Below are 21,289 nucleotides of genomic sequence, written 5' to 3'. Positions count from 1 at the left end.
ATTAAGTCCAGAAGGTCTTTGGATGCCCTTTAGCTATTATGAAACCAAATATAGAAGAATGGTTCTCCTCTGTTACAGGATGGTGAGCCCTTCTCCAGACACCCAAATGTCTCAGTTACTGCATTAATACAACAACAGGTCAGCTGTGCACGATAAATATGTGTCTCGGGATGCTGATGAGGAATTTTTTTCCACTTTGAAGGGTCCTGTAAGGCAAAAAATTGAAGAAAGGGGATTTTCTTGACTAAGTTCTAGGAATGTGTTCAGTGAAGACACTGAAGGCATGCTCGATCTTGACAGATAAGACTGAATAAGCTACAGATGTACCTTAAGATGGAAGCGGTAGTTAGTGAAAGGGGAAGGCTTTTATCTCTTAAACCCTGTTTTGGACACAGCTGTAATCCAGCTGCTGCGTGGCAGTGCAGCTGCTTTCTTGTCTCATGGACAGCATGTTGCACCGGGCAGCACTAGTGGTGTCTGCAATTCTGGTTGATTAAACTGCTCTGCTGAAACCTTTTCAGCTTCTGGTCCATGGAGATCTTCAGGGGCCTCCTGACTGTTTCAGTGAGATGAGTGGGAGGTAGTTCGAAAAGCAAATCTGTTTTCAGCAATACACTAATTTTTGCTGCAGCATTCTCTGCAGCTCCCCCGGAAAATGTGTAGAGGGCTGTGAGGAAGAAGAGGTAGATCCAGGTGCTAACTCATTTGGAGTTTGCAAACTGGGGCAGGTCCAGCTCTCATCACAGCCGGGCCACTGGCCTGACTGGGGAAGCAGTTTTCATGTTGACTGGTGGGTGCACGATCCTTCCAGGCTCTGAGGAAGGAACAAGCTGGGCATGGTGTGGGAACTCGTCTGCTGTTGTCGTTACTGCAGATGGTCTCAGAGAGTTGGCTTTATCTCTGGGGATGTTGAGCCAGAGCCTTTCATGAGCAAGCGAATGAATGCAGCAGAGACATTAAGAGCTTGGGGTTAGTTTTCCAGATGTGCTCCGTCTGCTGCAGAAACAGCAATTCTGCTCCTTCCAGCTGTGCTCGGGCACCGTGGGCTGGTGGGTGGCATAGGGGGTCTGGATTGCCTTTGGGTCCCCGTTATCCCTGCGCTAACTACGCACTGGTAAGTTTGCAGTTGAGATAGTGTCACGACATTGCCAGGTTGCTGGGATTTGTTGCATTCTTTTCCTGAAAGTTTCTGCTCCTGGAACCATGTGATTGCTTCACTTTAAAAAAAAAAAAAAAAATTCCCAAATAATAGCTGGAAAAGCTTGACGATCATGTTGGAAAAACTGGGAGGTAACTTTTAGAACAGATTTATAAAATTTTTTGTGCGTAATTGGACTTCAACACTAGATTTAGAAAACTGACTGTATAGAGTTGGGAAAATAAATATATTTGAACTTTATAATTTACTTGGAATCTAGACTGTACCGTCTTTGAATGCCTGGCTTTGCCTTTTGACCAGTGCATGTTGGTTCACCCCGATGGGCTGAACGGGGTGGCTGGGGAGAGCAGCCGCCTCTGAGTGCCGCGGCGTAAAGCAGGGAGGCCACGGGGAATATCTGTCACCAGCACTGCAAGGCTACAATAGCTTCAGCCTTCAACTCAGTGACAAGTTTAAATATTGCGGATTTCCTTGGGGATAAGGATTTAATTAAAGACCTTGAAAAATGACGGGAGAGAGAATTGTTTCGAGGTCTGTTATTTGTAATTTGGTAATTTTTCAGACACTGGAAACGCAGATACCCGCAAGAAACGTATAAGCGACTTATGTATCCTGACGCTTGGTAAAGTGCTTTGGGGCCCATGCAAGAGCTTTGCTTCAGGTGTTAAAAATGATTATTACCGGCAGAAATATGGCTTAGATTAATGACTTCTGGCTAATGCTGTATATGTGGGTTTTTTCAGTGTGGTCTACAGAAGCCACAGGTCCATCTTGCACTGAATTTCAGTAGCACCATTTCCATTAGGTTCTTGGGGGTTTTGTTGTTTGTTTTATTATTTGTTTGCTTGGTTTTGTTTGTTTGTTTTTTTTTTTTTTGTTTTGTTTTTTTTTTTGGGGGGGGGGTGGGTGGGAATAATGTCTTATTTTCCTGCTGATCTATCCTGCTTCTAAGAACATCAAGCTGGGGAACAGCCAAGGAGGTGATGGAATGAGAGGAGCAGGGAACTGGCAGTGTGTTCCCTCTCTGGGCTGACACCCATGTGCCCTCACAGGAGTGAAGCGAGGACAAAAATACCGAGGGACAGCATAGCTTCCCTGGCTGAAAACAAAGCAAAATGCCTTGGCCAGGGAAGATAAAATTAGGAGGGTCTGGGCTTGATATCAAGCTTGGTGGAGAAACTGAACTCTTTAACCTTTGCATAATGATTGTGTGGTAGATAGTGCATGGAAAAAGTCTTTAACTGACCTTCACTGCAGTTGCTAAGCAAGAGCTGGTTGTCCCCATTTCTGCTCTGTGACTAGCATGTGTAATGGCTTTAAAAAATATATAATAAAAAAAATCCTTGTTTATTATTGCACGTGTCCTGAGGGATCATCAGGGCTTAAGGCCTCTTTCCCTCTTAAAAATTAATTTAAACAACAGTCAGGGAAAGGAAAGGTAAGGACGAACAGCCCAGTCATGTTGGAAATGGCGTTTGCCCACAGGCAGGGGTGTTCAGCGTGCTCTAACATTTTCCTCTGGATGTTAACAATGTTCTGGTTTCCTTTTGAGTTTCTTGGGGATATTTCTGCTCCTGCATCCCACAGCTGAGTCCCAGAAGGCGGTTTGGCTGTGGTCAAGGGTGGCAGGGCATGGCCCTTCTTGACCCTCTTTTGGCTGGAGCCTGTGCCCATCGCAAAGCCAAGAAGCTTGTTTCAGTGAAAGCTGCTTGATTTGCTTTAATATTGATGTGTAAGAAAGAAAAAGTGGCTACTGGCCACTGCAGACTCAAGGGTAGTGTTAAAAATTTAATACTAGCTGCCTCTCTTCCAGGTTTTAACTAGTAATTAAACAATTAGGAATCAGATTAACATAAAGATTGGTTTTGTGGTTAAAGCCTTGGTCAGACATGGAAGAATTAGGGATTTAATTCTTCCTTTTGCCACTGTTGGTTTATCTGTAAGTCATCTCCACTCTGCTAAAATAGGAAGTAATGCTCCTTTTCTGTCTTGTTCAAGGGCTTTACATGCTGCTGGGTGCAGGCTTTTGAGGCAGTTCCTGGTCTGATTTTGGTCTAATTTTGGCTTTTGGGGGTTTGCCTCTGTATACTGGGTATATTGCCACCCTTCTCTGGCGCAGCAGGGACTGAGGTGCTGGTCTCTTTGGGGAGCACTCTGCATCTCAAGTGAAAGAATGATCCTGTGTGCAATGCTGCATAGTAATGTTATTCATAAAATAGCAAGTAAACAAAAAAAAAAAGCTTTCATAAAGCAACAGCTAATTCAGTTCTTGGATGAAGGCCAAGTCCAGTGCAAGCTTGTAAGGAATACCCTGTAGGGCCTGATTTTGGTTGGTCATGTCTGTCCTGTGCACGATGCCATCATAGCTCTTAACAGGAGATAGAGTTTAGATTTGTCTGAAAAAACAAGGGAAAATAAATAAACTGATTAGCTGGGCAGGAATAAGAGCTGTACCTCTGTGACACTCATCTTTCTGGAAAGAGCTGGAGACTTTCATGCTACTTAAGTCCTACTCAAACCGATGCTCTTAGTGATAAAGTGCAACATGAGTGGTCTGTAGGGCTTCAGCTGGCTCCTCACCTCCTCTTTGATTTCCAGGAGCAAGCTGAGGTGAGATGCTCGTGCACATCTGTGAACGGAGGTTATTTCCTCTCTTGCTGGTTACCTGCATGTGTTACAGTTTGTGCAATACCCAGACTGTTATTCTACTTTAATATCTCTTTGACCTAATCCATCATAGCTGCGGAGGTCTAGAGGATCTTCCTTCAAAAGGAAGATGAATTGCATGTTGTGCTTGGAGGCTTACAGCAGCACAGGGAGGCAGGCTGATGCTGGAATCATCCTTTATAAATGAGAAGTGCGGCACCAGGGCACTGGTGATGGGAGGGTTGCTCAGGGGGCTCCGAGCAGGGGCTGGAGGGCTTAGCCTGCTCCCTGCTCATGGCTGGTCACTTCTGGAGGAGGTCCAGCTCCCTTGAATGCCCATTGCCCTGTGTAACTGCTGCCGGAGCTTTGGGCAAGCAGATGCCATATGGCTTGCAAGTGATGCCATTCTGTTAATGTATAGAGCTGGTGAAATCTTCTATTTTCACGTTGCACTTCCTGTCAACACACCGCACAATTTGAGCTATAAGATCATGACAGTGAACAGCATTTAACTCGTCCGGCACTGCGCTTTCCTACGAGATGACCACAACTGGCTCTGGTGTTGGCTGGGGCTCCCTTGCTCTAAAGGAGATGATGTTCACACAGTGTTCGTTATAACAGCAGCCGAGCTTTTCTGATGGTGGATTCTTTTGCAGGGATTTCTGTTCCTGCACACACCTCAGCCCCACCGTGGCCACTCTCTGAGGGATGGTTTATGTGCAGTGCTGCGAGCGAGGATCAAATCCCTCTGCACCAGGCGTGGGGACCCGGCTGATGTCAGGAGTCTGGAATTCACATCCCCTCCCCCTTGCCTTTGCCTTTTTCCCCTCTCCTCCCTAAATAAATGTTGGAGGCAGCTTAAAAGCTGGCTGATTTGAATCTCTTGGAGCACAGGGAGGTAACTGGAAGCAGAGCTGGAGTTTTATTGTAATTTTAGTTGCTTAAACACAACTTGGGCTATGTGTATGCAGATATATTTCTGCAAGAAATAAAACATGGTTAAAGGCAGTGGGAAGATCCAAGTGGCAAGAACAGCTTAGACAAATGTGTGTCATCCATATACTGTCTAACAAGAATAAGAGAGATGAGGAAACATTACAGCTCTCTGCTGCTCAGGCCAGACTCTCTCGACTGGTTTATTATCTGCAGTGTTGACTTGGATTTGCCATATGTTTGTAATCTCTCATTGAGGGCCCAACTTCTCAGGATTGTGGAAACTTTTAAAAACTGCCTAACAATATACATGAATTTTCCATGCAAATATTAGGCAGATCTTCTTAGTAACTAAAACTTTTTATATTGTAAAAGATTTGTTCATGATATTTCTTTCCATTGCTGGGGTGTTTGTGTTCAGTGCATGGTGTGCATGCTGTACACCTTCCCCATGGATGCAGCCAGCTGTACATGGCACATGCCTCGCAAATCCTCTCCCTCTTTCTTCCTCTGGTCTTTCTAGTAATGTGCTTGATCCCAACCTGAGGCTTTTTTTTTTTTTTTTTTTTTTTTTGTTTTTTTTTTTGTTCCCTTGCAAGATTGTTTTTCCTGTATTTTCCTGCCCTTCATAGGGAGATGTGTCCTTTTTTTTTTTTTTTTTTTTGTAGGAACAATGCCATGCACCCTCCTGAATGGAGTTGGGTTGTTTATGATTGTTCTGTAAGATGATAGTAAGCTTTTGCACCCTTGCTCTGCAGCATGGCAAGATACCCCAAGATCCCAATGGAAGCTGGGGCAGCCAGCCCAGGGGGTTAGTCTTGGGTATCATTGTAAATATTAGACTCTCTAATGTGTGGTTGTTCTTGAGGATCTGAATAATACTGCTCTTCAGATAAAATAATGGATCAAGTGGCAAAAAATACTGCTGTGATATATTGTCCATGTAAGGCTAAATGAAACTGTCAGGCATTTGCTCTGAGCACTGGTAGAGGTTTGAGTGGTTCATATTTCTGATAGCACTTTGCCTCACATATCGAGTCAAAATTTAAAATAATTCCTTTTAAGTGTTTAAAGTCAGATCTGGTTATTCCACTTCTGGAGACACCATCTCTCCTGACATGAGCAAGACCAGAGTAGGAAGTTGAGCTGCATCACTTGCATTACTTAATATTCTAGAGACCTGAACATCTTGGCGGTGAACCAGCCCCAGCTGTGCTGGTGTGGGGAGCACTGGGTGTCAGACAAGCTCTCTTCGTTAACTAGTTTAATGTCTGCAGCAGCGAGAGCCTCAGGGGTATGAGCCTAATGGGATGTGGTCAAGGAGTGCTGTTGAGGAAAGGAGCCTTTTGCTTCATGTCATTAGTCAAAATGCCCATGCAGATTTTTTTCCTTTTCCGTGAAGCACATGTTTTGTTGGCAGTCCAGCTGCACGCTTGTATGCACTGGTGGTGGTGCAGAAATCCCAGTGTCATGGAGGGGGGGAATAACTGGCAGAGAGGGGGAATTATTTGATAGAACGTGTGTGGGCTTGGGCTGAGTCAGAGGAAACGCTTGGCTGTCTGTGGTGGAGTTGTGCTGGCTCTGTGTTCTGTGTCGTTTTGCTTTGCCCCGGGCAGGATTAGACACTGAGCACAAACCCTGTCAGGGTCTGGGGGACCTACTGACAGCACCCAGGCACCGTGCTGGGGTGCTGCTCTGCCACAGCTTGTATAACCTTAAAGCATGGCTGTGGGCTTACCTGTTAGCCCAGCTACTGTGAATTTACATGCAATTGTTTTGCATAGGGGAGCAGGGGGTGTAATCCTTCAGGGAGGCTTGCTCTGGTATTTGCTTACAAATAATTTTTTGGATCAACCAACTTGAAAAAGAATGGAAATGTTTGCATCGGTGTGATGGCAACTTCTTGATTTAAAGCCTTTCTCTCAGATCATGAATTTTCTGTTTAATGCTTATTAATCTTCAGGATGTACTTGAATGATGGAGATTGGGTGAAGACATCCAGAAAATAAAACTACTGCAGCTAATAAAATAGTACATTCTCCCTTCTGCCCTAGTGCAGACAGCTGATCAACTGTTCCTCTCTGTATTGGATTAGTGCCTCTGACCAGCAGTATGGAATCCTAGCTTTGAAGCTGGTATTAATGTTGTATTTGCAGATGTATTGAAAACATATTTCATCTGGTTTTAAAATTGTGATGATACAGGCTAATACTGATTTGGGTCTGAACAAGTGCCAGTCCTGTTGCCTACTAATTCCTTTCTTCTTTTCATTTTACAGCTGAACCTGCAGACCTCTTGAAGGTATTAGATTTTCATAATTTACCTGATGGTATAACAAAAACAACAGGGTTTTGCACAAGCAGAAGATCTTCAAAAGAAGCAGATGTTGCTTATAGAGTAACAAAAGATGCTCAGCTCAGTGCACCGACAAAGCAGCTATATCCTGGTGAGTGCACAGCTTATTATTTGTTATATGGAAATACCTGATCCTTTTCTCCAGATTCTGCAGGCACATAAAGGGCACTGCATAATTCCTTAATTTTCCAAGTGTGGTTGTATGCTCCCTTGGCAGGGAGCGATTCTGCTGTTTCAGGGGGCTGCAAACTTTCAACCATCAAATAACGTTGCAGTAAGTTGTTCTTTTTATCACTGCACTTGCACATGGTGGTGGGTTTCACTGCAGAAGATGTGGCCAGTGCCTACATCTGTTCCCTCCTATGTTAGAAAGTTTGTCTCATTATCACACAGTGACATCCAGCTGGGGAGAGAGACTTGGAAGATGCAAAGGAACGCAGACTGTGTTTTGTTCTGCATTTGTGGAGTGCCAAGCACAGTAGGGTCTTATTCTGTGGCTGTGGTGTCTCTCAAAACACAAATAATCACCGTACAAAAATAATACTGCCCCACAAGAACAGATGTCCCAAGGAAAGTTGTTTGAAGAAATTGGAGGTTCGTTGGAAAAAGACACTAAGGCATGGAGTTCACAAAGCCCTTGAAGAGCATGTGGGCTACTGACCATTTGTCACTGAGGGTGCACTGGAGTTAAATTTTTCAGGCCACGGAACAATCACTACTGTAGAGTAAAATGTGCTTGTAAAAAGACTGGACACATTATGGACCCAAATTACTCACTGCCTGAGAGCTTCAGTCTTGAACCCATAGTCACCATCAGAAGTCTTACTTCCAAAGCTGTACAGGAGCACTGCTGTATCTCTATTTTACATGGGAGGGTGCAGTGATGCTGGGAGTAGGCATGGTGGGACTTTCTAGGTTTGGTGAGAAAAGTGCCTTTGAGGGAGGTTTAACAATGAGGCCGAAAGACGCGGCATGCAGTTTGTCTGTGAAGCAGGAGATGGCTTAAGCAAAGCAGACAGACACGCACGTTTTCCTTTGGTGTTTGTGAGAATTAATGATACAGTAATGCATTAGCTAAATCGGAGGTAATGTGGCATGCCACTACCAGTGCTTTTTAATTAACATGCTGTTTCTATCAGACCAAGCCTGTCAATGGCCTAAATGAGGACTTCAAGGCTGGACTGCTGATGTGTGTTTGCATCCTCTAGTCCTGTATTTCCTTCATTTTATATGTTATCACTAAGGTGATTTTCAGACTTCATTATTATCCAGCTCTGATGATAAGTAGGTGAATTATATTTAATCTGTGGTGAGCAGGAGCATGCCCTGTGTCTTGCATATGAACTGAGAGCCTGACATGAAGATGAGAGCAGCTGTGCCTGGGCTGTGGGCTGGTAGCCCTCCATCACACAGTCAACCCATAGTGAAGAAGCTGCTCAGGTTTGCCTAGAGCCCTGCTTCAATGGCTGCAGAAGTTGAGAAAAGACCTAATATTTGTCTTCATTGCTGCCCAGGGCAAGACAGTCCTTAAGACAGTCCTTTCTGACTGTACATAATATCATGTGTCCAACTGCACCCTTCTGCCAGGTTGTGCCTTCATGTCACGGGATTGTGCCTGTGGATAGGGGGAATAGCCATCCCAGGGACAGACTGCAGTGGCCCTCAAGTCCATCCATCCGTCCCAAGGCAAGATCAGCTCAACTTAACCAGTGTGTGGTTTAACCACTTTCAAGTACCCTCTTTCCATGGATCTGAAATCTGTCATCGTTCTGTGAAATGCCTGAAATCATATCTATGCAATGACTCGAAGTTGTGGCCCAGCTCATATCTTCAGAAGTGCTTGAAGGAAATGGTTCCAGTTTGGAATATACAACTGTAGTGGATTTGAGAGCTTTCTAATAGTAGCTGTAACCACTGTGAAATCTTGCCTGATGGGCTTTGTGTTATGGAAACCAGCAGACGGTGGTGTCCCCAAGATATCAAAACAAGGATGGAGTATTCTGGCTAATGAATGTAGAATGGAGACTGTATGACACCACTTATGACAAGGGTTAGTTGACACAGCAAGACAGCATGCGGAACTGAATCGTGGTCACAGAAGAGAACCTGGTGTTGTAGGAGATTTTTATTGCTTTTGTTCTACCTTACTACTTGTATGTCCTCACTGAGTTCTTGGTTTGCATTGACTGACTTCTTTGGGTGGGAAGATCTGGATGGTGTTTCCTTGGGTGTCATCAAGCAACTTTTCAATCGTTTCATTATCTGGACAACCAAGGGGTGATTAAATCAGCTCTGTCCCTCTCCAGAGACTTCTAAAGTCATCGAGTCTTCTCTGCTGCTCACTAAAGAAATGGGATGAGTGAAGTGAAGAACACCTAGTGTTTTCCATTGGATCAACAGATGTTTTCTTATGTTTATCTCCATAACTAGATGTGACTTCAACTCACACCACCAAATGAATGAGAGAGGAGATAAGGATAACAAAGTAATTGCAGTGCAATGTACCAGGGGAAATGTGGTTTTAGTGATTTCATGTTAACAGGCGGGTGGGTTGTAGCATAACTTTCCCTCTCTTCTATAGAGCACCCTAGGCAAATGTACACTGCACATAATATTTTGTGCTAATTAGAAGTTGATGCTTTTCTAAGATGGTAATTTTATGGGCTTTGCATTCTGCTTCCACAGCCAGCAAAGCAAGATAGATAGATATATATATATATATATATATATATATGTGTGTATAAGTGTGCTTGTCTGTTTTTTCAAGCCCACAAGGGTGAGAAAATCTGCTGAGATGCTCTTTGTCCTTGCTCCCTAAATAAGTTCTTCTTCCCAGCAAAAACAGTGCTCTTCCAGCAGAGGCAAGAAAGGCAAAGTTTTCAGTGGCAGCCAGCAAAATGTCATTTGCATTCTTCTAGCAGACTCTATTCTCCACACTGCTTGTGGGTGTCTGCATATATCTATATATTTAAGAGCTCAAAAATCTCTATTATAGCTTGAACAGTCATCTCTGAAAACAAGCCATTTCAAAATTCAGTCTTCTCAGTTGAAGGAAAAGGCCAGAAGTTGGTGACACTGTTGAAGAGCTGTTTCCCTTTGAAAAGTGGCTCTGGAAATGACACCATCTCACACAACAGATCTGCTTTGTGTTTGTGTCAGGAACTGGATTGGCTCATTTGTTTTTGCTTAATTTTTTATTTTTTTTTTTTTTTTTTTTTTTTTGCTATTAAGCAGCTAAAGCTTTCGTCTCCTTCCCAGATCAGCAGCAGGGCTCTTCATTTTAGGCTGTGCTTGGATACACCTGCAGAAGCTGGGTTAGGAGGAAGGTCCCAGCTGTCCCTATTTTGAAGACCATGAGATTGTACAAAAGCCTTTAATTCCTGCTCATGGTGCTTAGGAAAGAAGAAACTTGTCCTGACTCTTCTGGTTTGTGTGTTGGGGCATACCACAGATGCAGTCTGCTCAAGTGAAGCTAATGACATCGACATGGGGTGGAGGGACCTGTGCCCACCCTGGACCTGCTCAGCTCTTTCCATGGCTCCATCATTTTGCAGAATTGGAGCCTTAACCCTTTGTTACTTTGCAAGAGGTTCCATGTAGTGAATATGAAAGTATTTGGCCATGGGGTAAAAGAGATGCTGAACCAAATTCAGGATTGGTAGAGTGCTGTTAAGTGGAGAGGTGGATGTGCAACATCTGTGTGAACTCATTCAAAATGAATCAAATATAAGGGCTTAATCCCAAACTCATTGTTTGGGGGTGTCTTCATCATCTTTAAGGGGATTTGGGTCAATTTCTATGTGCTTCCTATATTATGATGTATTAGTATTGCTGTCTGTGTGGATGTGTTTTCATACATCATTCAATAGCCTGGGTCATTTCAAGCTATGACAGTGAAGGCATTGTTATTTTGCCAGGACAGCAGAGCAGTAACAGAGTAATGTCAGCTATAATTCACCCATTATGGTTATTTGGGTTGAAAAACTTGCATCGCCATGGAGACATTTTAATAATAATGAAAAAAAAAAATTAAAAGCAGCTTCTTAATGAGTTGGCAGCTTCTCCAAGTTGAAAGGTACTGTATTGTGGATTCATAATGAAATTTTGGACATGAACTATTTTACATAAAAGGCCCAAAACTGTAGCCTGTAATTGGAACCAGGAAGGCGTATGGTCTTGATTCAGCTCTATAGGAGGATTTGTATACAGCAGGAGGGAGATAAAGCTCGGTGCATCCTATGGGAGGCACAATAATCGTCTGCCATTTGCCAAGTATCTGGGTCTGTGTCCTAGGGGGAAATCAAGCTATAATCATGGTATTTAATTACTGACTGCAAGTCCTCTATTCAGGATACTGCTTTATGCTTATTTCCAAATGTTATTTAACTAAGGTGAGGGATATTAACTTGGTGCAAACAGTGTGTGTCTCTGTAGGTATCCTCAGATATCTCTCTTGGTGTCCTCTGTTTGCACAAGCTATTTGTAGCAGCTCTGGTTATTGATGCAGCCCAGCCTGATCATCCCTCCTGTCTCCTCCACCCTTCCAGTGGTGTAGCCCTATGCTAGGCAGCTAGATGCGTTTAAAACACTGGGTTTGTTAATAAAAGTTAAAGCAACACCCAGGCAGAAGAGAGGGTGAGCTCACGGCCTCTTTGCCTTTGAACTTGCTAGCTTTGTGGTTGGAAGAATTCCCCACTCCCATGTTCCTGGTCCCCTCCCTGGGTCAAAATCCCTTATGTAGCCCTGGGATGCCATCTAAGAAAAGCCTAAAGGGATGAAGAAAGTCTGTTTGAAGCTCATGGATGCTGAGCTTGACTTTTTTTTTTGTTTTTTTTTTTTTTTTTGTTTTTTTTTTTGTGGTTTTATATGGCTATGCATCTGTAGTTTAAAAATGAGCCATTGTGGTGTTCCCTTCCCTGCCCGCTGCCACACATGTAGATAGTCCCAGCACACACATCGCGGTGCCCATGGCGGGGCTGCCCCACTTTACTCTGCCCTGCTGTGGTTTAAGATTTCCCAAGCAGATACCCGGTGGTACAATGCAATCCTTGTTTTTGAAAGCTTGGACCTTAGAGGAAAGATACCCTTCAGGTCTCATGCTGCTGAAACGCAGCATCTGAGGAGGTTATGCCCTTTAGGCACCCTGTGTTTCAATGGGTACCGTCTCCAATAATAATTTGGTCAAGAAATCTCCTTTACTAATGCTTCTGGTGGTGTTAAGATGTCTTGTTTGGGATGTGCAATCCAGGCTTTTCAGTTTGGGCTCGCCTTTCCAGTCTGAATGGCAGAGAAAACCCAGACAGAGGAGCTGTATCCTGCACAGGGTGTGTCTTGATGCCCATATTGACTTGAAATGTCTTTGTCTGGCATTACTGGGCATTGACCCTTCCCCTGCGCAAAGCATTGCCTCCATACTGACAGTACCTGCTTCATTATTTAGTGGCTTTAATCCTCTAAACATTGCAAAGGTACAGGCAGGAATTATCTGAGATCAGAGTTTCTTTCCTGAGTGGATAAAAAGTTAGGAAATTTGTTAGATGCTTTTTAATATGCAGATGAACTAGCATCTCCTAGTGATTGCCAGATTTATTTCTGTTTTAGGATTACTTTTTTTGTCTGCACTAACCCTGAAAGCCAAAGCCACAAAATGCTCTGTTCTTGTCTGGAATAGACAAAACCTGATGCAACTTCCCTACTCCCTTAAATAAAACCCTTCAATATTGTGTGTGCCTAACTGGCACGGGATGCTTCATTTCCTCTGTCCCTCTGACATCTTAAGTTAATTTGGGGACCTCATGACACATGAAACAAAGTTTGGTTTTTTTTTTTTTTTTTGCCTTGTCTCCTAAAAAGCTATAGAGTACACTAAGGAAGTGTTAGATGCAAATAATACAGAATTAAACCAACAGCTTTCTTAAAACCTCTGTTTCCCCAGCACTACGGTCTCATCCCCAAACAGCAGACCCCTTGCCATCCTTTTGTTTGCAAGTTCAAATGTGGGGTGGCTTTTGGCTCTGTGACAGATTGCAGTAAGAGCTGGAAAAAGGCTTTCTGATCATAAAGGAACGATCCTTAGAGATGCTCAGTTCTGCACGTGGATTTTTAATGTGCCATTAGAGCAGGTAGCCCTTGGGGGACGCAGCTCTACGCTGGCTTTGCTGGCGCATTCCACTCTGAGGTGCAGCAAATCCCAACCCTGTATTGCAATAGGTCTTTGGGGAAAGCCAGATCCTTACCCGGCAACCAAGATGCTGCCCTATATAAATTTCCAGGGTTGCTGATGTGCACACATCTGGAGGGATAAACCAGAAGTCTCCCCGTGGGTTACTAGACAACAGGACTGTTTCTGTAGGGATTAATTTTCAAGGAAACCTGACTAACCTCTTTGCTTTTCCACTCCAGCTTCCCCATTCCCAGAGGACTTCTCCATTCTAACCACTGTAAAAGCGAAGAAAGGAGGTCAGTCCTTCTTGATCTCAATTTACAATGAGCAAGGGATCCAGCAAATTGGTGTGGAGATGGGTAGATCTCCTGTATTCCTGTATGAAGACCATACAGGAAAGCCAGGCCCAGAAGACTATCCTCTCTTTAGAGGCATTAACCTAGCAGATGGCAAGTAAGTGAAATTTTGTGCGCAAAGGAAAAAACAGTACATTGTTTATATCAATATCAGCATGTTGAACATTGTATAAAATAGGAGTCATGTATATATAGATGTATATACACACCTTTGACTACTGCCAAGTGTCCTGTTCTTGAACTTTGCCCTTTGGTGAATAAATATTGCATATATAAAAAGTCTGAATCACCAGTCAGTGCAAATTGTCTGACCCTTATGGGGATAGGAACGCTGACTTTTGCTGCAAAGGGCCTAAAGAAATCAGTTTGTCTTGCAAAATCTACTCTGAATCTTTTACAGGACATAAGAGGGTGGAAAGGGGGGATAGCCAGGGAGTTATTGGTGTGGACTTTTTCCCTCTGCCTCTTGTTGAAGCCAGAACTGTCACTCCTACTTGTTTTGGAGGGATGAGAAGTGAATGGCATCATCTGTCAATTCAGCCTTTCTATTTCAAATGAAATCTTTAGGGTCTGCCCAAGGATGATTTTCATGTGTTTGCAGATGATGGATGGCATGAAGGTTTGCAGAACACCAGTTTGAAAGCTTCATTGCTATACAATTGCTAGCTGCTTCTTGAAAGCCCAAGGCTCTGTTTAACACATTTGTGGACTGTGTCCTTCTAGGTGGCACCGAATAGCTATCAGTGTGCAGAAGAAAAATGTCACCTTGATTTTGGACTGTAAAAAGAAGATAACCAAGTTCTTGGACCGAAGTGACCATCCCATCATTGACGTCAACGGCATCATTGTATTTGGAACAAGGATATTGGATGAGGAAGTCTTTGAGGTAAGTCATGACAATGAGCAGCTCTGGAGATACTCCACAGAGATGATGAGCTGGGTTTTTGAAACTTTTAATGGATTTTTTCATAATAGAACACTGTTGTATGTAACTTTTTAAAAATGTTTTTGTTTCGAATAGTTAAATACTTTCTGTAGCAATGATGAAAACAATCGGCCAGATGACCTGCTGGAGAGAGTTCCTTTGGTTCTCTGGTTTCATGTCCTTGCTGAGATTGTAGACCAGCCCCTGCACTGGGATTTTGGAGCTCTGTAGCTCTTGTGCTCTCAGCTCATTTAACATAGGAAGGGCTCATATGCTTTTCATTCATCACTGTGTTATGATTTAAAGTTGCAGGGGCAGTAAATGAAGGCTGAGGAAAGCAGCTCCCCTGCAAGTCCCAGCTTGCTTTGGATCTGTAAGAATTTGTTCTTCTCCCATGCATTGGCCTTTGATTTTTGGTTTCTTGTACCATGACATAAGGGGACTCTCCTCGACAGCTTGTTTGGCAGCCATGTCACCTCCCACACAGCGACTGCTTTTAAAAAGCAAACCAAAATCATGATGGATGGAATGTTCCCATGAGCTCCTCTGCTTTAAGCAAAGAGATAGAGAATTATTTATAGACAAGGTACATATGGTAGAAGTTCTTCCCATAGTTCAGCAGCTAGTTTAATATATGCATTTCACTAGCAATCTCAACTTCTGTGATCTGCTACACTTCTGAGGCTTTCATGTGTATGAGAATCTTGACCCTGATCTTTCTTGCAAGCTAGAATTGCTTGTCTGAAATCAGCGCCAGTGTAAACTAAGACCTATTGATCTCTATCTCCTTACTTTTATTGCGTTTATGTGGAGGAAGAACTGTATCTCATGGGCCTCCCCATCCAAGCAAAGGGATATGGGGAACATCTATCTGTGGATAATCAGAGCTGTAGCGAAGCCAGCTCTCATCTGCATTTCGTTGTCACTCGGAAGGAAAGTTCCAGTCTCTAACATTGCCAACATCTGGGAGCCGGTCTGCTGTAAACAGAGCAAGAACGCATGGACTGAATGTTGCTGCCAAAATCCCAGTTACAGAGTTAGAGTTCGACCTCTAAATTGTATTAAATTAATAGACATTCCCTGGGAAGTTTAACAATTAAAATGGAAAGTAAAATCTGGGTTTAATGGGCACTGGAGTGTCTTTCACAAGTGTTGGACGTTCTGCCAAAAATTTCAGCAGTCGCACTGGATGCTGTATCTTAAGTGGAGTTGTTATATGAAGTGAGCTTTTCTGGCGAGCTGCTGGATCCAGGGATCTAGTAGATCCACTTAAAGAACTTGGTATCACATCCAAACTGGCCGAGAAACCTGCATTTGGCAAAGTAACACGGTTTCCATAACTGCCCCTGAAGCTTGAGATTATTCCCAGTTGGTTTTTAGTGCTCACCTGGATTTAGGGCTGGTTCCTCTGCCAGACAAAGAAACACACATTTATGGGTGGCAGTGCTCCCCCAGCTCCACCGTGAGCCCTTCCCACGGGGCTGGCCACAGCTCCCTCACTGAAAAGGACTTAGCGAGGGGTACAAGCTCTGAGGGCTTGCGAGACCTCCTCGATCTTGGGAGGTGGGGTAAAACAGAGCAAGTGTTCCCCTCGGCTGGAGCCTGGTGCCTGCTCTGGGTACAAGATGCAGCTACACGATCATTGCAGGCACTTACTGAGAACTGGACAATTAGCAAGTATTTTTTTTGCAGTCTTATGTATACTAATTTTATACAGCATACATATAAAAAAACTTTCTAGAGCTGGCATTTGTCATCCTCATCAGACAAAGAGGGTTTTCAGCTTATCCACACACTCATCAAGATACCAGCAGCTTTAAACTAAATGGAGTTAATAGGTTTCTTGAAAGCAGTGGACTGTAACCTAATTTCCTTAGTATCTCAGGAACTTAATTTCCTTTGGCCCCTTTGCTCTTCTTTCTGCAAGCCTAAGCAGAAACTGTATAGGGAAGGTTGTGGCTCAGAACAATCGAAAATTGGTGTAAAACTGTTAAATTCTGTGTTCCTGGAAAGCTGATAATTTCTGGACTGAATGCAGAATGATGAGATGAAGCTGCTACTGTCCTGTGGGCAACTTCCCTGCAAACTTCAACTAGCATGATGTTCCCCAGTGTTTTCTGCCCCGTGGAGTTGCCTGGCTCTTACATGTATGTCACTTTTGCTGGAAATTAAAATAACCTAATTAGCTGGGAGTGGGATGGGTGGCAATGCTGGGCAGGGCTTAAGCTGCGTCTCAGCATGAAACAGCAAGAGCTGTAAGTAGTGGGCATTCATATCCTCCTTGTCAGGACTGAAATAAAATAAAACACCAAACACATTTTGTTTTGAAAGTTGTAATTATTTAAGCTCCAGGTCTAGCTGGGGTTGCAGGCGGAGCAGTTCTGCTGTATTTGTCGATCAAGCGCCCAGATGGGTAGAAAAAGCCTGGTAGGAAAGGTTAGAGGAGTTTCAAAACATTTCTCTAGCACAACATTCTTCCAGTGGAAAAATTACTTCCTCTCATTAAAATTCAATTAGTTCGGAGGCTGTGTGGATCTCTCTGTATGGTGGGGGAATGCTGGGAAGCTTTGAAAAGGGGCCAAGCCTGGAGCCCAGGTTATACAAGTTAAGTTTTGTGCTGAGCTGTTGTTCAAAACAGAAGTTTACAAATGTCAGGACAGGTTCTCGCACCAGGGTTGGGAAGTGGCGGCCGGCTTCACGCTGGGACTGAGGATGCTGTTGTGAGACAGCAAAGGGCTTTTTGCAGCCAGAGAAGGAAAGAGAAAAGAACTAGCCCATGGTGTGGGATAAACACTTTCTCTCTGCTTGCAGGCTGTAGTAAGCAGTGTTCCTGTGGATACAGCAGCGCTGGAAGGAAGTCGGGAGACATGTGAATTTATCTCATTTTTAGAGGGATTAACTGTTTCTTTTGATGTGCTTTCTTTAAACATGCACTGGAAACCAACTCCTAGTGCAGTCTAATGGCTAAGCGTAAGAATTAAAAGAGGATGAAGTTTGGGAAAGTCACTTTCCCAGAGCGTAAAGCATCTTCTGCTCAAAAGCCAGGGAGCCTTTCCAGAACATCCTGGTGATGTGGTGCCTCTGCTCTGTGGTGATACACAGCCAGAGCTGCCTCTTCCATGCCTGTGGTCTATTGTGGAAGTCACTTTTTGGTGCAGGATCCCATCAGTTCTTGCATGGAGAAGAAGCTGGAAGTGTGACCCCATCTCTGCTGGCAGCAGCGTGTTGATCCCAGGGGTGACCTGTCAGCCCTCAATCCCTTGGTAGCCTGTGCTGGTATAATTGTTGCGAATAAGCTGAGCGCTTGTCAGGCCAATGCTTTGCTCACTTGAGGGTTTACTTGGCTGTTATACATACTCTTCTGCTGCACATTGTACTCATCAACCGTGGCTGTGGGCTATTTGGGTGCTTTGTGGCACTTCATCATTCCAAGACTGTCCTTGGAAGATGCTCATGCCAAGAAATTTCTGCTCTGTGCCCAACTCATTGTTGGGTTCAGAGGACAGCACCTATCTCCCTGGGGCTCCTTCCCTCAGGGTGAGCAGTCAGGCTCAAATAGGGTTCCTCCTGCACCAAAAGCCTGGCGAGGCTTTGACATGTTTAGCCATAACGACGTGCGGTTCAGTCCATTTGATCACCGTGTCCTGGGACCACGCAGATCGCACCTCCCCGTGGGTTGGCCTTTCCAACCTGCTGTTTGCCGTGCTGGTCTGGTGGAAAAGCGGTGCAGCTGGCTCTGGGCTGAAGTTGTTCTGGTTTAGCAGATGTGGGTTGAAACGGAGTTCAGATCCTGGCTTAGCAAGGTTGCTGGTGCCGTGTTTCAGTCCTAGAAGTGGCTGTATTACAGCAGTGAACAGAGAAATCCCATAACCCACAGCTGGAGGATCTTTATGCATGGAAAGTGCTGCAGAATGTTTGTGGCAGGGAAGCGTTAGTGTGCGTGGACTGGATTAGGTGATTTTAACCCCTTTGCAATAGTGTTCTGAAGCATCTTATGTAATGCCATAGAAAGACATTTGGTTTCTGCAGTAGTGTGTGGCCCAGCCCTGTTTTGCTGCTCAGTGTTACTCTGTAGACCAGCACTTCACAGCAATGGGCAGACGAACAAAATAAAATTTGTTTCAGACCTTGCCAAAGTCCCAGATACTGGTGTATTTCTTCTGGATATCTCATTTTGTCTTTTGATCTGTTAGGAAGAGACTATTGTGTGAGGCTGCTGTGCTGCTTAAAAGTACTGTACAGCACCTGGCTGGCAGAGCTAGCATTGGCATAGTTAGAATTGTAGGGTGGCCATGGGTAAAAAAAAAATGCGTAGGCTTTGGTAAAACTGCTGAGGATACCTTAGTAATAAGTGAGTACATTTAATGCAAATTATTTTTGGTTCACCTGTTTAAAATTTTGCAGGATTGTCCCGTAAGGTAACTGGTGTTTTGACTCTCTGGAAATAATGTTGGTTTGCAGTAGTGTCTGGTATTGGTGTGGATGAAATTAGTTTTCCCATAAGTGGAAAAGCTCCGTGCATGTGTATATTGCTTTTTAAGGTTTATGTCTTATACTGTTGGCTCCTCTGGAGGCAAGAGGAGCCTATTTTGTCCAGCTGAGTATTGTAACTGTGTCTCATTGGTCTAGTTGGTACTATAAAACCGAGTGATTTCCTCTGATCCTGCCAAACAAGGTGCAAATTGAGAGGGTCTCGGACACCTGCGGACACTGTTCTGCCAACGCAGTGAAACCGTAAGGGGCTGACGAAGTATTTGCTCTTAGCCTATGCCAGAGCTTGTCCTGGGATGAGAGATGTTGTGCTGCCTGGGTTTGGATGATGCTGAAAGGATAGTGCTTTTTATTTTCTTTCCTCCTTTGTGTTTTTGAAGACCACTAGTGAAATCAAGACATCAGAAATGAAGGGAAAGCAATTTGTGCTGGGGCGAGCCAGAAAGGCCGGGCACCGTGCCAGAGGTGCTCTTAGGGCTGCTGAATGTTTCAAGGCACAACAAGACAAAGCAGAATAGACGCTTCAATGCTCTTAGCTGAGACATTGGGGCCGTTCAGGTGCTGTGTTGCTTCTGGGTTAAAATGCCAACTCTCTTTTCATCTTCTGCCTTGTTTACACTTAAAAAAACAATTATCACTGCAGTTGATAATCCCAGATTTCATTTCACTATCGTCAGGGTTTTTTCCCCTCCCTTCTCATGCTCTTGGCTTGTATCATTTCCAGCTCTGGAAAGTGCTTTTATGCTTAAAGTTTCTGTACATTATTTTTCCTGGACACCTCTAAGGTTATAGGATTGAATCAATAGCTTTTGCTTTAGAGAAGGGTGTACGAATGTAAATAGGTTCCTATGCATGTAAACACATCTTATGGTGGTTTTTTTTGTTTGTTTGTTTAAGGACAGAGATTTAGAGCTCCCCTTTTGCGGGCAGATCTTCTGTTAATGTGTCAAATAGCAGTCCTCTTGCAATAGTACATAGAAGTTATGCCGCTCATACAACAGGCTTTGGGCAAAGCCAGGTTGGTGGTAATTGCAAAATTTGCAGACTTTCTCAGCTCACTGGGGCAAATGTACCGTGGGAGCCTCAGGTCTGAATCAGCCAGATTCACATCTAGACCCAAGTTTGCCTCGGCACAGCTGTCTTGGCTGTTCCTGACTGCAGGAGGGTCTTGTGCCAATGTGAACTGCAGTAGCAAGGTACAGAGCGTGCAAGAACACTTATTTGTTTACAGAAGCAACAAGGTCCCCAATGTCTTCAAACCAGAAGCATCGTAAAGGCTCCACTGAGCTCAGTGAGGCTTCTCGTGAGCGCGGTGTTGAACCCATCGTGTTCTGCAAGATCCAGGCTTAGCCCAGAGGCTTAGAGCTCATGCTTATTAAGTTTTTGTTAACTGTCAAAAGGCATTTTTTTTTTTAATTAATTAGGGATTTTCACTAACCTGAATTTCTCTGTCAAGATGCGCAACAGATACATGCTCCCGTGTATTTTTCCCTACCTCGGCAGACTGCTGAAAGAAGCTAATTTACAGTTCTGGCTGCCGGCTTTCCTGGCCCTGCCAAATCTGATTTCACCTCTTTTGCTGTAGAGCCTTTCAGGGAGTGCAAAGAGTCGATGTTTTACACCACCAGCATATACCATGGTGTGAGATGATGGAAAATAAGACGTTCTGAGCCAGCATTAGGGTTCTTTATTGAAGATGTCTGTAGCTTTCTCCCGTCTCCTAATAATTCTCCATTTAGTTGCTGGTTTTCTCGTCATTTCTTCTGCTTTTGTTTTTTCAAAGGGATCCTCTTTAGCAAAATGGTGCACTTGAGACATATGGATTAAATCACAGAACTAGGTTCTTCCAGAAGAGCAATGCTGCCTAGAAAATGTCTACAATTATTGAAGATTATGCCTCTGGATGGGTTTGCAATTAATGGTGAGGGTTTTATGCCAGAGTCCAAGCAATGCAGTCAGTCTAATCAAAACCCAAATGTGATATTTGGCTCCAGTTGGCAAAGTCTCACACACAGCATCGTCTTACACAGGTGCCCAGGGACGTCATCTGGTTTTATCAGTGTGTCTGTGCTGAGGGAGGGGCAGGACTGGATCCAGAATAAGAATTACAAAACAGCTTGTAAAAGTTAGTCTGTGCTTCAGGTGGTTTCATTTCAGTCCTAAACTGACACCATTTCATCTGATCTCTATCTGTCAGGTGCCAGCAAGGAAAGTGAGGGTTTGGGTGGAAACATCAGATTAATTGTTTGCATACACTTTGC

The 21,289-nt window shown here is 43.9% G+C and overlaps 1 protein-coding gene across 2 annotated transcripts in view; it reads left to right on the top strand.

Annotated features, from left to right (window-relative positions):
* COL5A1 (collagen type V alpha 1 chain) overlaps positions 1-21,289 on the top strand; it is a 160,608-nt gene that overhangs the window by 31,629 nt on the left and 107,690 nt on the right. For both annotated transcript variants that reach the window (XM_042786648.1, XM_042786647.1), the window contains exons 2-4: positions 7,017-7,184; positions 13,496-13,709; positions 14,336-14,498. In XM_042786648.1, coding sequence (XP_042642582.1) covers positions 7,017-7,184; positions 13,496-13,709; positions 14,336-14,498 — 545 coding nt within the window. The remainder of the gene's footprint in view (positions 1-7,016; positions 7,185-13,495; positions 13,710-14,335; positions 14,499-21,289) is intronic.

The sequence above is a fragment of the Tyto alba genome, unplaced genomic scaffold (assembly GCF_018691265.1).
Source record: "Tyto alba isolate M040663 unplaced genomic scaffold, T.alba_DEE_v4.0 Super-Scaffold_11, whole genome shotgun sequence".
In the NCBI taxonomy this organism is placed as follows: Eukaryota; Metazoa; Chordata; class Aves; order Strigiformes; family Tytonidae; genus Tyto; species Tyto alba.
This window is presented reverse-complemented; position numbering and strand designations above follow the sequence as displayed.